We start from the raw sequence: 19,288 nt of genomic DNA on the forward strand, positions 1-19,288 counted from the left end.
TTCAAGGCGAGGACTTTAGCCGCTAGGCCACGCCGCCGGGCCCCGCAGCAGATTTTTATGCAGCGACTTAGGACAGCAGAGTTCTCCCAGAGTGATGGTCCCCGTCCTGGCTCTCGCAGTCCCTCTCCTGCCTGTGTGCGAGAGACCGCAGACGGTGGCCCAAGTGCTGGGACCCTGCCATCCACGAAGGAGACTCAGACAAAGTTGCTGGCTCCTGGCTCCTGGCTCCTGGCTCCTGGCGTTAGCTTGGCCCAGCTGCAACTGCTAGAAGCACTTAGGGAGTGAGCCAGTGGATGGAAGATCTCCATCTTCCCCTCTCTTTATCACTCTTTCAAACAAATCCTTTTTTAAAAAATACAATAGGGCCCGATACAATGGCTCAAATAGCTAAATTCTACTCCCGTTGCACACTCTGGGTCCCACATGGGCACCAGTTTACGTCCCAGCTATGCTACTTCCCATCCAGCTCCCTGCTTGTGGCTTGGGAAAGTAGTAGAGGACGGCCCAAAGCCTTGGGACCCTGCACCCGCATGGGAGACCAGGAAGAAGCTCCTGGCTCCTAGCTTCGGATCAGCTCAGCTCTCGGCATTGCGGCCACTTGGGGAGTGAATCAGCACATCAAAGATCTTTCTGTCTCTCCTCTCTGTAAATCTGACTTGAGCCCTGCGGTGTGGCCTAGCGGCTGAGGTCGTTGCCTTGAAAGCCCCGGGATCCCATATGGGCACCAGTTCTGTAAATCTGACTTTCCAATAAAATAAATAAATCTTTTTTTTTTTAAATTGAGAAGGCAGATATACAGAGGAGGAGAAACAGAGAGGAAGATCTTCCGTCCGATGACTCACTCCCCAAGTGGCCACAATGGCTGGAGCTCAGCCAATCCAAAGCCAGGAGCCAGGAGCTCTTCTGGGTCTTCCATGCGGGTGCAAGGTCCCAAGGCTTTGGGCTGTCCTCCACTGCTTTCCCAGGCCACAAGCAGGGAGCTGATGGGAAGTGGAGCTGCTGGGATTAGAACTGACGCCCACATGGGACCCTGGCACATGCAAGGCGACGACTTTAACCACTACACTATTGCTCCGGGCTCTATAAAATAAATAAATCTTTAAAAAAAATAATAGAATTCCAGCTGTGCTCTGTGGTATTTATGTGACTTTGACAGCTTTGACTATGGGTACTGGCTTTGTAGGAGGATTGCTAGAAGATTCTCTGAAATCATGTATCAGAAATCCCTGTTCTGGTTCCAGGTAGTTGGTTTATGTCAGCTCCTTTCTCTGATTGTTAATGTATTTGTTTAAGAATAGGTGTTACATATAGAGACGGGGTTTGTTGGCAGTATCCTTACTGATCTTTAAGTGTAATTTTTTTTTTCCAACAGGAAACTGTGGAGATATAAATTTAGTAAGACTGGGTCCTGAAAAATCTATTAATAATGAAGTTCTAAAATTCAGTTTGGACAGCCAGGTTAACCACAGGATGAGTAAGTATTGAATCCATGGTATTCTGGTGTCTTCTCTGGTCTGTTTCTGGGCACTGAAGGTCATTTGGAGACCCTCGAGATCGTCTAGTTCTGGGAACTAGTTGTGCTGTTTGCTGTGTTTGCTGGAATTTGCGTGTGATTTTTGACTTTTCCTTGTCATTAGAGAAAGAGTTGCCGTCTCATGTTCAGGAGATGCACCGGAGAAAAGAGTTCCTGGACCGTCAGCTGGATGAGCTTTCCCGCCAGCGCGCTCTGTGCCGAGGCGGACGGGAGGCACAGGTATGAGCTGGCCCTGTGGGAATCGTGTCCGAGCGGTAGCTCAGCGCAGGTGCACATACTGCTTGTGGAGCATTGGCTGTTGCTACTGTCTGGAGATAGCACATACTGAAGTGGCGTGCCTTACTAGGTGGGTCAGCATCCCCTTGGTTGTTGTAAAAGCAGTGAATGTTTTAGGCCGTGCACGACAGCTACTCAGCTCTGTGGTAGCGTGAAAGCAGCCATCAGTAATAGACAGACAGATGAATCTGGCCATGTTCTAATAAAACTTCATTTACAAAAGCAGGTGCTGTCTTAAATCGGGCTGATTTTTTAAAGCTACACTGAAGTTATTAGACCTCTCAGTTAAAAGTTAAACCTACTTCAAATTAGGTTAAACAGAAAGGGAATTTACTAACTCCCATCTGGTCAAGCCAGAAGTGGGTCAGCTTTGCTAGAGACTGGGTTCCAGAGGCTCATCTGACGCCATTTTTCCACCCAGTTTTTGATTTGTTTTGCTTTGTGGATTCGCCATTTCTTCTCCAGTAGAAGACAAATCCCAGCATCCCTGGGCTGCAGAAGCGCACGTTGGCACCCCAGTGACGGTCTCCCAGTTCCAAGGAAAGATCCGAGTATTTCCTGTGTGGGCAAGCAGGTTCAAGCCGTATTTTTAAGGAAATGGGTCGTGCTTTGATACACCATTTAATGTGCTCACCAAAGTGGCCAGAGGAACCTGGGGTGTGAGTGACCATCTCGTTTGAACCACCTAGAATTCAGGGCAGGAATAATGCTCCAGGGCTTTGCAGGCTAAGTAGGAAAACAGCATTTTGTGTGGGACGCGAGGCAGAACCACACCGGACGCAGACGTGAGAAGGTGCTGGGGCTGTGCTGGTGAAGAGCAAACGAGCTGGAGTAGTCAGATGTTCACGGGTAAAAAGACAGGCTTAGTCTGGCCGTGAAAGGTGGTATACTTGAAAGCGTTTTAAAATACTTGATTTACTTTTAATGGTGCAATTTGATTTTTTTCTAGAGGCGAGAGTTAGATGAAAAAATTGCCAGAGTTTCAAAAGAAAGGCAGGAACTTGCTTCTAAAATTAAAGAGGTAAGTAATTTGCTGTAGCGTTTTCTTGTTTTTTAAGAAGATTTTTTTGGAATACCAGAAAGTATTTCTCTAAAACATAAGATCTCTCAAAATTTCCTGATGAGCCAGGCAGAGTGGAGGACTCTGCACTTGAAAACAAAGTCACGATGTTATTAATGAGGGCTGTATTTGTTTTTTTTTAATGCTCCAGTTTTGGCAAAGCTTGTCTATCTACAGAATCTAAATAAACTTAGACTTGACTATGCAGCCTATTTTGAAGAATTGCTTAGCTGCTTTACCAGTGCTGCTAGATCACCACATAAAGGGGGAAAGGATCCATGAAATTAAAAGAGGGCCCAGCGTGGTAGTCTAGTGGCTAAATTCTTGCCTTGCACATGTGGGCATCTCATATGGGCACCAGTTCATGACCCAGCTGCTCCACTTTAAAGTCAACTCCCTGACTGTGGCCTGGGAAAGCAGTAGAGGATGACCCAAGGCCTTGGGACCCTGCACCCGCATAGGAGACCCAGAAGAAGCTTCTGGCTCTTGGCTGTGGATCAGCTCAGCTCCAACCATTGTGACCTCTTGGGGAGTGAATCAGAGGACAGATCTTTGTCTCCTTCTCTCTCTATATCTGCCTTTCCAGTAAAAATAAACAAATCTTATCTTTAAAAACAAATTAAAAGAAAACCTACTTCCCCCTCCTCAAAGACAAAATCAAACCAGAGGGAGAGCAGCACGTTGCAGCTGGTGGCTGTCTGTCCCGACGCTGGGACTGCAAGCACGAGGAGTCATGGGACCAGGTGATGCTTTTTTTTTTTTTTTATAAGATTTATTTATTTTCATTACAAAGTCAGATATACAGAGAGGAGGAGAGACAGAGAGGAAGATCTTCCGTCCGATGATTCACTCCCCAAGTGAGCCGCAACGGGCCGATGCGCGCCAATCCGAAGCCGGGAACCTGGAACCTCTTCCAGGTCTCCCACACGGGTGCAGGGTCCCAATGCATTGGGCCGTCCTCGACTGCTTTCCCAGGCCACAAGCAGGGAGCTGGATGGGAAGTGGAGCTGCCGGGATTAGAACCGGCGCCCATATGGGACCCCGGGGCGTTCAAGGTGAGGACTTTAGCCGCTAGGCCACCACGCCGGGCCCAGCCTCTCTTTGTGTTTTCCAACAGTAAATCCTGAGTTGTGGATTTACTGTTGGGCATTTAATCACCAAAGAACAAAGGGTACCTGGGCTTCTTGTTCTATAGTGTTCCTGTGTCCCTTAAATGCAACAGGAAGTCTTGGCCAAGCAGAAGTGATTGACAGTTGAAAATGAGATGGATTTATCAGCGCTCAGAGCCTGTCCACGCTCAAGCTGTTTCCAGGGATTAGAATTCGTTGGTCTCCCACTGCCAAAGCCCGGCTCCACCACAGGCCTGTGTGGGTCCGTGGGTCTGTGGGTCGGGGAGCAGCTACTTTTCAAAATATCCAAATGCACTCCCACCTTGTCCCGCTTAGGAGGATGAATGCTTGTCATGAAGTGCACTTCCAGGGCTGCCATTGGGGATTATTCTGGAAAGAATAGTTCGAGTGCAGAAGTCTCTCCCACAACAGGGAAGTCTCGGGAGCCAGCAGTGACCACATGAGGGTTAGCAGGCACCACTCTCATCTGGTCTGCTCTAGTGCCCAGGCCGGGTTTGCCAGCGGGTGTTCGCTTTCCTTACTGATGCTGCAGGGCAGTCCAGCCACCCGGCAGGTCCCCATTTAATTGTGAAACAATCCAAACAACCTGTTGATGCTTCTTTTGGTGTTTATTGTGAAAAATTAGATACATCTATGCAAGTGGAGAAAACGGTAGAATTACATTTATTTTATTTTTTCATTTAACCTGAGGGTCAATTCTGTTACAATTTGAGATATGTAAGAAAGAAGTGATTTTAAATTATCTTCTTCCTATCTTAGTTCTGGGTAAATATGAAAAAAAACCCTCTAACCAAGTGTGGCTTCCTCATCTCACCCCATAGAAACAGTAGATGTGGTGCTGCGGATGAATGGGTCATGACGATGGGTTCGTGGATTGTGTGAGTGTTAGAAAGCGGCTGGCCGTGGGGAGCCATCTGGTGTCCCAGTCTTTACAAGTGGGGTGACGGTGGCTAGGGCGGGTGTAAGGAAGGAAGCGCTGCGCTGCAGCTCCTAGAGCATGGGCTCTTTGCAAGACGATGGAGCGTGTGGTCACGCCTGTCAGAATCTGAGGATGCTTAGGTCCCTGTAGAACATGGCATGTCCTCCATTAACTCCTTTTTAAAAATAAACATTTTCATTTTGTTTTTCCATGGATTTTTATTTCTAGGATTTATTTATTTGAAAGGCAGAGTGACAGAGGGAGAAAATGGAAGGAGAGGGCGAGTAATGGCAAGAGAAAGTCTGTGTGTGACTGTCACTGGTGATAGACCCCCCATATCTTCAGTGTGTGGTTGTCACTGGTGATAGACCCCCCCATATCTTCAGTGTGTGACTGTCACTGGTGATAGACCCCCCCATATCTTCAGTGTGTGGTTGTCACTGGTGATAGACCCCCCCCATATCTTCAGTGTGTGACTGTCACTGGTGATAGACCCCCGCCATATCTTCAGTGTGTGACTGTCACTGATAGACCCCCCCCATATCTTCAGTGTGTGGTTGTCACTGGTGATAGACCCCCGCCATATCTTCAGTGTGTGACTGTCACTGGTGATAGACCCCCCCCATATCTTCAGTGTGTGACTGTCACTGGTGATAGACCCCCGCCATATCTTCAGTGTGTGACTGTCACTGGTGATAGACCCCCCCCCATATCTTCAGTGTGTGGTTGTCACTGGTGATAGACCCCCCATATCTTCAGTGTGTGACTGTCACTGGTGATAGACCCCCCATATCTTCAGTGTGTGACTGTCACTGGTGATAGATCCCCCATATCTTCAGTGTGTGACTGTCACTGGTGATAGACCCCCCATATCTTCAGTGTGTGGTTGTCACTGGTGATAGACCCCCCATATCTTCAGTGTGTGACTGTCACTGGTGATAGACCCCCCCCATATCTTCAGTGTGTGACTGTCACTGGTGATAGACCCCCCATATCTTCAGTGTGTGACTGTCACTGGTGATAGACCCCCCATATCTTCAGTGTGTGACTGTCACTGGTGATAGACCCCCCCATATCTTCAGTGTGTGACTGTCACTGGTGATAGACCCCCCGTATCTTCAGTGTGTGACTGTCACTGGTGATAGACCCCCCGTATCTTCAGTGTGTGGTTGTTACTGGTGATAGACCCCCCGTATCTTCAGTGTGTGACTGTCACTGGTGATAGACCCCCCATATCTTCAGTGTGTGACTGTCACTGGTGATAGACCCCCCATATCTTCAGTGTGTGGTTGTCACTGGTGATAGACCCCCCATATCTTCAGTGTGTGACTGTCACTGGTGATAGACCCCCCCCATATCTTCAGTGTGTGACTGTCACTGGTGATAGACCCCCCATATCTTCAGTGTGTGACTGTCACTGGTGATAGACCCCCCATATCTTCAGTGTGTGACTGTCACTGGTGATAGACCCCCCCATATCTTCAGTGTGTGACTGTCACTGGTGATAGACCCCCCGTATCTTCAGTGTGTGACTGTCACTGGTGATAGACCCCCCGTATCTTCAGTGTGTGGTTGTCACTGGTGATAGACCCCCCGTATCTTCAGTGTGTGACTGTTACTGGTGATAGACCCCCCGTATCTTCAGTGTGTGACTGTCACTGGTGATAGACCCCCCATATCTTCAGTGTGTGACTGTCACTGGTGATAGACCCCCCCCATATCTTCAGTGTGTGACTGTCACTGGTGATAGACCCCCCATATCTTCAGTGTGTGGTTGTCACTGGTGATAGACCCCCCGTATCTTCAGTGTGTGACTGTCACTGGTGATAGACCCCCCGTATCTTCAGTGTGTGGTTGTCACTGGTGATAGACCCCCCGTATCTTCAGTGTGTGACTGTTACTGGTGATAGACCCCCCGTATCTTCAGTGTGTGACTGTCACTGGTGATAGACCCCCCATATCTTCAGTGTGTGACTGTCACTGGTGATAGACCCCCCATATCTTCAGTGTGTGACTGTCACTGGTGATAGACCCCCCATATCTTCAGTGTGTGGTTTCACTGGTGATAGACCCCCCATATCTTCAGTGTGTGACTGTCACTGGTGATAGACCCCCTATATCTTCAGTGTGTGACTGTCACTGGTGATAGACCCCCCCATATCTTCAGTGTGTGGGTCATGGAGGCAGAAACTGTGATGAAAAGAGCACCTGTAATAGTTTTTCCCCCAGGATTCTGCGGCTGTGCAAGTATCCAGTCAGAGTTAAATCGAACTTGACTGAGCCCTGTGCATGTCCAGATGTTTAGAACACAGCTCTGACCTCGTTAGGGAAGAGGAAGAGTGAGCAGTGTAGCTCCTGGTGGTTTTTTTTTTAAGATTTATTTATTTTTATTAGAAAGTCAGACATACAGAGAGGAAGATCTTCTGTCCGATGATTCACTCCCCAAGTGAGCCGCAACGGCCGGTGCTGAGCCAATCCAAAGCCGGGAACCAGGAACCTCTTCCGGGTCTCCCACGCGGGTGCAGGGTCCCAAAGCTTTGGGCCGTCCTCAACTGCTTTCCCAGGCCACAAGCAGGGAGCTGGATAGGAAGTGGAGCTGCTGGGATTAGAACCGGCGCCCATCTGGGATCTTGGCTCGTTCAAGGCGAGGACTTTAGCTGCTAGGCCACGCCGCTGGGCCCTCTCCTGGTGTTCTTAAGCGGAGACAGTTCTTCTCCTTTACTAGTGGTCTGCTCAATGTGGCTGCGTGAATAGAGTGAAAATCAACTTAATGTATTTCTGTTAGCTGTTTATTTTCATGAAAATGATGTGAAAACTGTTTATTAAAATTCTAAGTTGAGCTCAAAGTTAATCCTCCCAAATTTGAAGAAGTCCCAGATCACGGGTGTTATCCTTTGTTGCTACTGAGGGCCGCTGAGTACCTCCTGTACGGCAATGCTGCTGCCTTGCTGGGAGAACAGCTGACGAAGGTGCTGTGACGTGTGAGTGGAGAGGCTCACGGTCGCCACCTCCTCCCAGATCTCAGACGTACACATCGAGCCCTGATGGAGTGTACCTCATTGCGGCGGTGAGGTGGTAGTGCCTTATAGTAGAAGTGAGCAACCTGAGCCTCTGGTAGGCAACAGTTCAGTGTGATTGAGCACTGTGAGAGTGCACAGATCACTCGGTGTGCTTTCACCGTGGTGTGTTACATTATAGAAATTTGTTTTTCTTACTGTTTTTGTCAGCTTTTCAATACCTGAGGGGAACTGCTCAGAGTTTATTCAGCTTACAGTTTTGGAGGTTCCTAAGTCCAAAGTCAGGTGGCCCCTTGGTCAGGAATCTGGTGAGGCAAGAGGATGGCAAAGGGGTGATGACTTGTTAGGAAGCAAAAAGAGTAGCTGTGCCCAGCTGGGGCTTGTAGCCCCAAGTCCCAAAGAAGAACCATGACCCAAGGTGTACCGAGTGACCCAAAGGCCACTGGAAAAGACACCTGCTCCTGTGTCAGAGTGCCTGGCTTGTACAGCCACTTCCGTTCCTGACTACTTTCCTGCTAACACAGACACTAGAAGGCCACAGTGATGGCTCAGGTGGCTGAATTCCTCCACCTCTGTGGGGACCCAGGCTTGTTCCTGGCTGTGGCTAAGAGCCTGCTGAGGCCGTTGTGGGCCTTTGGGTGGTGGAGGGGAAGGAATCCTACACTGTTCTCTGCCCTGTGGCTCTGCGTCTCAGTAAAGCCTGTGAGAGAGCTCCCGCAAGGTGGCCATGAGGTCACCGTCACAGCTGCGTGGACTGCGGGGAGCCAGGGCCTGGTCAGACCATAACGCTGGGAATGCAAAGTTCATCAGACTCACATTTTTGTTGGTACTGTTACAAAGGTAAAAGTATTACAGGCTGTATTACTTAAAAATAACAGAAAAATGTGCATTCAACTTAATTCAAACCCTGTTTTTATTCAGATAATTGCTTCACAACTGAGAATTATTTAATTTCTATTCAGACACATGGCTACGTAAATATGACTACAAAAAGAATTGTTTCAATCTACATTGAGAAAATTAAAACCTGAATAATTGTTTTATTGGATTTAAGTCATATTCTAAGATTAGACTGCAAATTAGACAGTATTCTTCAGTGGTTCTGATTATCAGGAAAGTTTCTAGATTCGAGATTTCTCCTTTTACTAAAAATTTATTCGTCACGTAACAGATTGTGGATTTAGGCCTGTCACAGTCAGAGTTCACGTACAGGTCTATGTTATTCTGTCAGGTCCAAGGTCGGCCCCAGAAGACACAGAACATCATCATCCTGGAGTCGCACATCATCTGCTGCACGCTGAGCACCAGCGGCGGGCTGCTGCTGGAGTCGGCCTTCCGCGGGCAGGGGGGCGTCCCCTTCAGCTGTGTCATTGTTGATGAGGTCAGTGAGTGCTCGGTCAGAAAACCGTGCCTGGCACTATGAGAAGTGAGTCTTGAAGGATTGTGGCTACTGAGGTGTCTGCAAGAATAGCTCTGTTACGCCTGGTCTCTGCATAGCTTGACGTGTGTATTCTCATGTTGAAATGTGTTTCTAATGACCTATTTTTCCAGTAGCAGATTGTTGCTGACAGCATTTCTGCTGGCGTGATTACTTGCTTATCTTTGTAATATTTCTGGTTGGCCTTTTGAAGCAGTTTTTAAATTGGCCAGTTTAAGAGAGGAGGAGGAGGAGAAGGGGAAGGATGCAGTGGAGCGCTGGTCTCTCCCTCGGACGCTTGCCATAGCCTGACCTGGGCCAGCCCAAAGCAGGGGCCCGGGATCTCGGTCCAGTCCCCCATGTGAAGAGCGGGGCCCCAAGCACGGGAACCTGTCTCCTGCAGCCTCCTGTGGGCCCATCAGCAGAAAAGAGAGGCCGGACAGGAAGCCACGCACTGTGGGCACGGGATGTGAGCACCCTGAGTGGCCTCCTCGCCGTCTGGCTGCCTGCCAAGTGCCCATGCTGCCTTAGGCAGCTGGCAACCACAGACTCCAGCTGGCAGCTTTTATTCCTCTAGTCCGCTCCCTCAGTAAGCATTTGTTTGGTGCTTACTGTTTGTCAGAAGACAGTGAAATGGAGCATGAGATGCAAATGATTGATCTGGGAGATCCAAGGTCGCATATTTGCATCCTATTAATATGTATTAATTTAAAAAACTGAAAAAGAGTGAAAGAACAGAAATGGAAGTGATGAAATACTGGAAGAAACAAAATGTTCAAGCCAGCTTGTGTCTGTTGAGACACAGCGAAGACAGGCGATGCAGTTCAGGCCTCACCTGGTGCTGCAACCGCAGAGCCCAGGAGAAAGCCGGGTCCCAGGCTTGTGCCGGCGGGGTGAGACCACACACTGCAGACAGGAGGGGCCTTCCGACTTGGGGCTGGTTCCCCAGGAATGGTAGCACTCCTGCTGGCTGCTGCAAAATACCTGCTCGGGGTGTGTGTGTGTGTGTGTGTGTGTGTGCGCGCGCGCGCGCGCGTGTGCGCGTGTGTGTGCGCGCGTGTGTGTGCGCGCACGTGTGTGCGTGTGTGTGCGTGCGTATGTGCGTGTGCGCGCGTGCGTGCATGTGTGTGCGTGTGTGTGTGCGTGCGTGCATGTGTGTGCGTGTGTGTGCGCGCGTGTGTGTGCGCGCATGTGCGTGTGCGTGTGTGTGTGCGTGTGTGCTCCCACAGAAAATTGGTTTTGTTGTTCTTTGTTCTGCTTTATTTTGTAACAAAAAAAGGAACTTTCACTGATAGTACAGGACAGTTTTCAGAATATTGAGAATGAATTGAATAAATCCAATGTGCATAAATTAATAGGAAAAATAATGAAAACTTTCTTGCCCTTACAAACTTACCAAGGCCGGACAGTCTTGTGAAGTGGAGACGCTTACCCCACTCATTCATCGCTGCAATAAGCTGATCCTTGTCGGGGACCCGAAGCAGCTTCCTCCCACCGTCATTTCCATGGTGAGCTCTTGGTTTGGGTTGCTGGTCAGTGGAAAGGACTTTGTTTTCTTTAGTATCTTGGAAGGACGATGTGTTTCTTGGGTTGTCTCTCACAGGGAAAGGTAAACAGTAAACGAGGAAAGAGAAGCGCTGTTTGGGTCTTAGTGCAAGTCCCTGCCTGGGCTGCTGGCTGTGCTGCTGGCTGCTGGCTGCGGTTCCGTGTGCATGGCCCGACAAGCCTGAGGCTCAGAGACAGATCCCCTGCGGAAGGCCGGGGCGGGCGCAGAAACACAGCAGAACGGAACAGCACTTGAAAAGCAGTGCAGAGAATCCCAGCTTCCTGACAGATTTAAATGTATGCAAATTGGGAGGCAGTATAAAGAGAAAAAATTGTTGTTGTAAAAATGACAGACTCTGGGCCTGTATTGTGGCACACTGCATTCCATATCAGAGAACTGACTTGAGTCTAGGCTGCCTTGCTTCCAATCCAGTGCCCTGCCGATGTGCCTGGAAGGCAGCAGGTGACCCATGGCACCCAAGTGGGTGGAATTCTTGGTTCTTGGCATCAGCCAGGCCCAGCCTCAGGTGTTGTAGTTTAGTGAGTGAAGAAGCAGATGGGAAGATCTTTCTGTTGTTTTCTTTCTGTTATTACTCCTTTCAATTAAATATTTTTAAAAATTAAAAAAGAAAATGTATTCTTTCTCATGCTCATGGTGTGTGAAACAGGCTTGGCCAGACTGCACACACGGCTTTAGAACGAGACTCCTCCCGCCATCCCTGCACAGGTCTCAGAGCACATTTTTACTGTGAGATTATTTAAGATAAAAGGCTTGTTGAATTCTTGTGTGACACTGTGTATTGAGAAGTATATAGTGATTGTCATGGATGACAGTAAGACACCTTCATTTTGTTTTTTTGTTTGTTTAAAGATTTATTAATTTTTATTGGAAAGGCAGATATACAGAGAGGAGGAGAGACAGGAAGATTTTCCATATGATGATTCACTCCCCAAGTGACCGCAATGGCTGGAGCTGGACCGTCCGAAGCCAGGAGCCAGGAACTTCTTCTAGGTCTCCCACGCAGTTGCAGGATCTCAAGGCTTTCAGCCATCCTCAACTACTTTTTTTTTTTTTTAGGATTTATTTTTTTATTTTTATTGGAAAGGCGGATATACAGAGAGGAGGAGAGACAGAGGGAAGATCTTCCATCCGATGGTTCACTCCCCAAGTGACTGCAACGGCTGGAGCCGAGCCAATCCGAAGCCAGGAGCCAGGAGCTCTTCTGGGTCTCCCACATGGGTGCAGGGTCCCAAGGCCTTGGGCCATCCTTGACTGCTTTCCCAGGTTATAAGCAGGGAGCTGGATGGGAAGTGGAGCTGCTGGGATTAGAACCAGCACCCATATGGGATCCTGGTGCGTGCAAGGCGAGGACCTTAACCACTGTGCTATTGCGCCAGGCCCATCCTCGACTACTTTCACAGGCCACAAGCAGGGAGCTGGATGGGAAGCAGGGTTGCTGGGATTAGAACTGGCGCCCATGTGGGATCCCGTTGCGTTCAGTGGGATCCCGGTGTGTTCAAGGCAACAACTTTAACCACTAGCCTATTGGCGCCAGGCCCTTCATTTTGCTTTTGAGGGCGCTCTTTCAGGTTACAGGTTGTAACACATTACTTGGTTTGTGAAATCAGGTAACAGTCTCAGTAGTCTGGGTTGTAGATGCTCTATGAATGGGCGTGTGGAGAAGAAACTAATCTTCAAAAGGCTTGTTTACAGTGGTATTCAACATTTTTATTTGTGAGAATATAGCCAGTGATAATTTGTTCAAATCTGTGTTTATTCCTTTGCTTTCTTTATTGCTGATTTCCTTCAGATGCGTTTCTCTTTGCGTCAAAACAGCTTTCGTGAGAATCCCATCATTTCATAGGTGGTGTGTGAGTGGTTTGTTTACAATAGGAGATACCCTGGGCCCGGCGCCGTGGCCTAGCGGCTAAACTCCTCGCCTTGAACACGCTGGGATCCCATGTGGGCGCCAGTGCTAATCCCGGCAGCTTCACTTCCCATCCAGCTCCCTGCTTGTGGCCTGGGAAAGCAGTGGAGAACGGCCCAAGGCCTTGGGACCCTGCACCCACATGGGAGACCTGGAGGAGGTTCCTGGCTCCTGGATCAAAAAAAAAAAAAAAAAAAAAAGATGGGAGATACTCAGACTTACAGTGAAAACTGTGACCCTGACAGTTGCCAACATCACCTCTGAGGCTGGTTTTCAGTGATCTTACACCACCTGAGCCTTACTGTCACGCCAGCAAGGAAAGTAGAGCTCAATTCTTGAGAATTCCGACTTTATTTTGTGTGTCTCAGAAAGCACAGGAGTATGGCTATGACCAGTCAATGATGGCTCGCTTCTATAAACTGCTGGAAGAAAGCGTGGAGCGCAACATGATTGGCAGACTGCCCATCTTACAGCTGACTGTCCAGTACCGGATGCACCCAGACATATGCCTCTTCCCTTCCAATTACGTCTACAACAGGAGCTTGAAGACCAGCAGGTGGGTTTTGTTTGCCGCTTGCAAGCTGACTTTTTGTAAGTATAGCTGCTTAGTAGAAAGATGTGTTTTACTGTGTTCTCGAGTCTCATCATATGAGCATAAGTCACAGATGTTTAGTAATTTTCTCTAGTTGTAGAAACCATATTGGTTGCTGCAAATGCAGTTTTTAAAAAAAGGGAAACAAAGATCACTCATGCTGCTGTGAGGCGGAAGCAGTCGCTGAGCGTGTTGTGGGGCACTGGCTGTGCTGCCAGCCCTTCCCAGCCGGTTAACTGGGCACTGGCTGGGGTTGCGGGACATGCTTTGCTTTTTTTTTTTAACCTATAAGTAATTTTCCATTTATAGGTCTCATGCTTTAATTACATAGATAATTCTCCCTGACATTGGAGTAGAAAAAGAATTTTGGATCTGCCACTGGCAGTCACTTCTGTAAAGGAACGTCTCCCTTGCTATTCCCAGCTCCCGCTCCCCAAGTAGGAGAGAAATAGTAGTAACAATGAAATACTCCTTCATGACTCACACTGTGAATGGTGGCTGATGTTTTACAGACTGACTGAGACCAGCCGATGTTCATCAGACTGGCCGTTCCAGCCTTACCTCGTGTTCGATGTTGGAGATGGTTCCGAGAGACGGGACAATGAGTACGTTCTTCCTGCAGTTCCCAGCCATGTTCCCCAAATGGATTCGATATTTCTGTTCAGATGGACAGTAAAAACATTTTCCATATATATACCTCTGCCTCTCAAGCAGAGAGGCCTAACCAGGGATATGACTTAAGAAAAGGGTTCGGAGGGTAGCAGAGATGGCTGTCTGGGTTGTCTCTGTCTGCCCAGCCCCAGGTGGGAGAGTGGGTGTTACAGCAGCAGGGTGCGCCCTGTCCTGTTGGTTCAGGAATAGCAGTGAGCAGAGTGTAATTGGGAGTATGAGGCCAGCATGGGTGACGATGAGGACATGAGCCTGCCATACCCTGGTGTTGAGCTCTGGTAGCATCACTGCCATTTAGCCAGTAGAAGGCAGCTCTTGGTGGCATGGCGTGTATGGCCATTAGCAGCTCTTCTGGAAGGCATGCATGTGAAGGCCTCCCAGTGTTTGGGAAGTAGCAAGTCTTTAACTCCTGTCAGGTATTTGCTGTCCATGTCTGCGCTGTTAGAAGCAGCGTCCTGATCATTGCTGTCCTAGTTGAGACGCGCGGTGATGGCATATTCGCTTGAGTCAGTGATGAAGCTTGTCAGCCTTGCCTCCTGCTGCCACAGCGGACAGACTGCGTGGGACCTAGTTAGCACTTGGACTCCTGTCAATTTGGATGTTTTCTTTTTCGTCTTATTTAGCTCATATGTGAACATTCAAGAAATAAAATTGGTGATGGAGATAATTAAGCTTATCAAAGACAAAAAAAGGGATGTCACTTTTCGGAACATCGGCATCATAACCCACTACAAGGCTCAGAAGACAATGATTCAGAAGGATCTGGACCGAGAGTTTGATAGAAAAGGGTGAGGTGTCCTTCCAGATACTATGGGACTGTTTTGTTTAAAAGGCAGGAAGGAAAGGATTCCTGAAGGGGACACGTGGCACAATGGGATTGGGCACTGACTCTAATGGGCGTGTGATGCTGGGTGCCCGTCTGGCCCTTGGTATGCCTCCTGGTGATTGGAATGTAAAGTGCTATGGCATGTTCATCTGAAAGCCAGTGCAGTCATGGTTTACTTTGAATACATTAGGTAACCCTTTTATTGCCTTTATTTATAGAGTGAAGATTTTATTTATTTATTTTTGGATTATTTGTGTTTTGAAAGGCAGTGTGACAGAGAGGGAGAAACACTGAAATCTTCCGTGCACCAGCTCACTCACCAGATGACCTTAACGTCTCGGGGTGAGCCAGGCCAGAATGGGAACTGCATCTCAGTCCACCGTGTTGGGTGCAGGGGCCCGCGCTCTGGAGCCAGCCTCCGCTGCCCTCAGGCGCGCCAGCGGGAAACGATCTGAAGTGGAGCAGCCGGCACTCGAAGCAGTCTCTAATACGGGGTGCTGGCAGTGGGCCCTGAAGATGATTTTTGGCCTCCTTACGCCAACATAGAGGTTAAATATTAGAAATATTTTAATTCAGCTGTTTCTTTTATATTTTCACTCGTTTTTATTGGAAAGGCAGATTTACAGAGAACAGGACAGAGAGAAAGATCTTCTGTCCATTGGTTCACTCCCCAAGTGGCTGCAAGAGCTGGAGCTGAGCTGATCTGAAGCCTGGAGCCTCTTCTAGATCTTCCGCAGGGGTGCAGGCTCCCAGGGCTTTGGGCCGTCCTCGACTGCTTTCCCAGGCCACAAGCAGGGAGCTGGATGGGAAGTGGAGCAGCCAGGATACAAACTGGCGCCCATATGGGATCCCAGTGTATGCAAGGCGAGGACTTCAGCCACTAGGCTACCGTGCTGGGCCCAATTTAGCTGTTTATTAACCTAGAAACAAACATACAGGTTACTGAAATTGACCAGGAGAAAGGTGAGCAGATCTATATAACAAGCTGAGATTCTGAGTTAGTCATCAAGTACTTCCTGATAGTGAAAAAGCCTAGCAGCAGGCCTCCCAGGTGAGTTCCATCAAGTCCTGAAACAGTCACAGCAGTCCTCCAGACTCCCTTGCTAATAACTTTGTGAAGGCAGTGTTACCCTTATGCACCACAGCTGGGGAAAGGGGGCACCTCCAAAACCCAGACGACCGTGGCAGGCTGACGGCGCCTGCGCACGCAGGTACAGCGCCCCCTGCAGCACAGGCAGGAGTGCGGCGTTGTGAAGGGATTCTGTGTGTCCAGCTGGGAGGGGCGGTCCCAGGAATGCAGTGCTGAATCCGTGAGGGGAGGAGTGGGGTAGTGTGATGGCTGCGGCCGGCCGAGAAACCGCCTCCCGTGCTGCCCAGTGCCCTGTCACAGGCGGGCAGACAGGCAGGCCCTGCGCAGGTGTACTCAACCGTGAGGCCCCAAAACCTTACCTCTCACATCCCTGCTGAGGGTGCACTGTTGCTGCTTGTATTCTGTGGATTCTAGCCAGATCAGTTAAAAAAGAAACAGTGTTTTTATATTGGCAAAGAAGAAAAGAAACTATGTTTTTTGTAGAGGATGGCCTGACCCCATTTATAGAAACACTAGCAAATCCGTACTAAGACACCGTTAACTGAGCAAAGTTGTTAGGAGATAATGGATCAGTTTACTGCAGGTCTATTATTTGTCTCTGTGCTACAAGTAAATATTATGAAAGTAATTACAGGGCTCAGCAGTGTGGCCTAGCAGCTAAAGTCCTCACCTTGAGTGCGCCAGGATCCCATATGGCCGATGGTTCTAATCCCGGTCGCTCCACTTCCCACCCAGCTCCCTGCTTGTGGCCTGGGAAAGCAATGGAGGACGGCCCAAAGCTTTAGGACCCTGCACCCATACAAGGGATTCGGAAGAAGCTCTGGGCTCCTGGCTTTGGATCGGCGCAGCTCTGGCGATTGCAGCTGCTTGGGGAGTGAATCATCGGACAGACCTTCCTCTCTGTCTCTCCTCCTCTCTGTATATCTGACTTTGCAATGAAAATAAAGTAAATCTTAAAAAAAAAGTAAGTATAGACAATCCCATTTATGATGGTATGAAAAAGAAAGTCCTTGAACCCTCCCTTGTGGCACGTGGTGCCAGTGCCACTCGAGCATGTACCTGTGTCCTTGCTGCCTGGAGGAGCCTTGGGTGAAATCGCTGGCTCCTGGCTGCTGCCTGGCTGAGCCCTGGCGGTCGTGATCTTTTAAGAAGAATAAAACAGACGTAGATGTAACAGGCCAGAGACTTGTACACTGTAAGTGTTGAAGGAAATTTCTAGTACCTACATAGACAGATTAATGGGTAAGAAGGCCTTGCTCTTGGTAAGGTGGGGCCTCTCCAGGTTGATCTCCAAGTTCAGCTCAGTATCCATCAGAACTCCAACTGCCTTTTTGTTGGACAGAAATTAGAAAGATCATGAACAAATATGGATGGATGTCTCAGTGGCTTCATATTAGCAACAGATGTTTAGATATTCCACAACACAGAATAACCAGAGGGAAAATGGGCAGAGTGCACTTCATAGAAATGAAAGGCTTTTCTGTGTCAGAGGATACAATTCAGAGAAGATTATAACGAAAGAAAATAGTTGCCAGTTGTGTGTCTGATGGGAGGCTCGTATCTGGGCGATGTGAGGGATTCTCAAAGTCCAGCAGGAGCAGGGAGTTTTTGAAATTGGCAAAAGATTTGACCTTTTTTTTTTTTTTTAAGATTTATTTATTTTTATTGGAAAGGCAGATCAGATTTACAGAGAGAAGGAGAGACAAAGATCACCCGTCTGCTGGTTCACTCCCCAAGTGACCACAATGACTGGAGCTGAGCCGATCTGAAGCCAGGAACCAGGAGGTTCTTCCTGGTCTCCTGTGTGGTGCAGGGTCCCAAGGCTTTGGGCCGTCTTCTGCTGGTTTCCCAGGCCACAGGCAGGGAGCTGGGTGGGAAGTGGAGCAGCCAGGACATGAACTGGCATCCATATGGGATCCTAGTGCTTGCAAGGGGAGGATTTAACCATTGAGCCAACATGCCAGGCACAGGATTTGAAAATATTTTAGAAGAAGGTACAGAAATGGCTACTCATCAATAAAGACATGAATGTGAAGGAAATGCAGATCACAGCAAGGGAGACTCCACATTGCACTGTGAGGAGCACAATTTTAAAACCAGTACACTGCTGGGAGGTTGTAAAACAAGGAGTGACTAGACACCACTTTGCCTAACCCTCGAAATGTTCTGTGTAGACTGTGTTAGACCCAGAAAGTCCTAGTTACCTGCTGTAAAAGCTAGCAGGAATATTCGGACAGGTCTGGGCCTTGTTAAGCCAGTGCTTGGGACAGCCACATCCCAAGGCGGAGTGTTGGTGTGAGTGACAGGTGGTCCTGTGATCCAGCCTCCTGTGCATGCACCTGGAAGGCCCACAGCTAATGGCCCAAGTGTGCTTGGGTCCCTGCTGCTCCAGGGACACCCGGCCAGGCCCGGACCGTTGCAGGGACAGGCAGCTGATGGGAAAATCCATCTCGAACGCTGCCTTTGAAATACATAAATACCTAATGATCACAGTATTAGCCATAATATCCATGAAGTGGAAGCAGCCTAAATACCCTTCAGTTGTAAATGGGTAATAAATCATGATAGGGCTGTACAATGAAATGATCACTCCAGCAGGAAGTACTGAACGTGCCCCAATCTAAGAAAACTGTGAAAGTGTGTTGGGGAAGGAGCCAGCCCCGAAGGCCATGTGGTTGATGATTCCATTAATCCATGAAATTTCCAGTATAGAAAAATCTTTGTAGAGACAGTAAATTGATCAGTGACTGCCAGGGCGTGGGCTGAGGGAGAGGTTGGGACTAGCTGGGAAAGTATCATGACAAATGTTTCTTTGGAATACTTTCATGTGACTCTGTGTTGAAGGTGATTTTACTTAGAGTCACTGTGTTTCTCTGTGCTGCGTAGACCAGCAGAAGTGGACACGGTGGACGCCTTCCAGGGGCGGCAGAAGGACTGTGTCATTGTCACCTGTGTCCGGGCCAATGCTCTGCAGGGCTCCATTGGGTGAGTAAGTGCCTGTGCTTTGGTCAGCTGCCAGTGGACCAGGCCCAGATCCATTACCAATCACCATTAGAGATCACCACCAGTTCTTTTCTTTTCTTTTCTAAGATTTATTTATTTTTATTGGAAAGTTAGATATACACAGAGGAGGAGAGACAGTGAGAAAGATCTTCCGTCCAATGATTCACTCCCCAGTGAGCGCAACAGCCAATGCTATGTATGCTGATCTGAAGCCAGGAACCAGGAACTTCCTCTAGGTCTCCCACACGGGTGCAGAGTCCCAAGGCTTTGGGCCGTCCTCAA

The 19,288-nt window shown here is 48.6% G+C and overlaps 1 protein-coding gene across 2 annotated transcripts in view; it reads left to right on the top strand.

Annotated features, from left to right (window-relative positions):
• SETX (senataxin) overlaps positions 1–19,288 on the top strand; it is a 62,424-nt gene that overhangs the window by 38,442 nt on the left and 4,694 nt on the right. For both annotated transcript variants that reach the window (XM_004593468.4, XM_058672959.1), the window contains exons 16-24: positions 1,373–1,474; positions 1,638–1,753; positions 2,760–2,831; positions 9,168–9,317; positions 10,754–10,861; positions 13,195–13,382; positions 13,931–14,023; positions 14,711–14,875; positions 18,890–18,988. In XM_004593468.4, coding sequence (XP_004593525.2) covers positions 1,373–1,474; positions 1,638–1,753; positions 2,760–2,831; positions 9,168–9,317; positions 10,754–10,861; positions 13,195–13,382; positions 13,931–14,023; positions 14,711–14,875; positions 18,890–18,988 — 1,093 coding nt within the window. The remainder of the gene's footprint in view (positions 1–1,372; positions 1,475–1,637; positions 1,754–2,759; positions 2,832–9,167; positions 9,318–10,753; positions 10,862–13,194; positions 13,383–13,930; positions 14,024–14,710; positions 14,876–18,889; positions 18,989–19,288) is intronic.

The sequence above is a fragment of the Ochotona princeps genome, chromosome 14 (genome assembly GCF_030435755.1).
Source record: "Ochotona princeps isolate mOchPri1 chromosome 14, mOchPri1.hap1, whole genome shotgun sequence".
NCBI lineage: Eukaryota > Metazoa > Chordata > Mammalia > Lagomorpha > Ochotonidae > Ochotona > Ochotona princeps.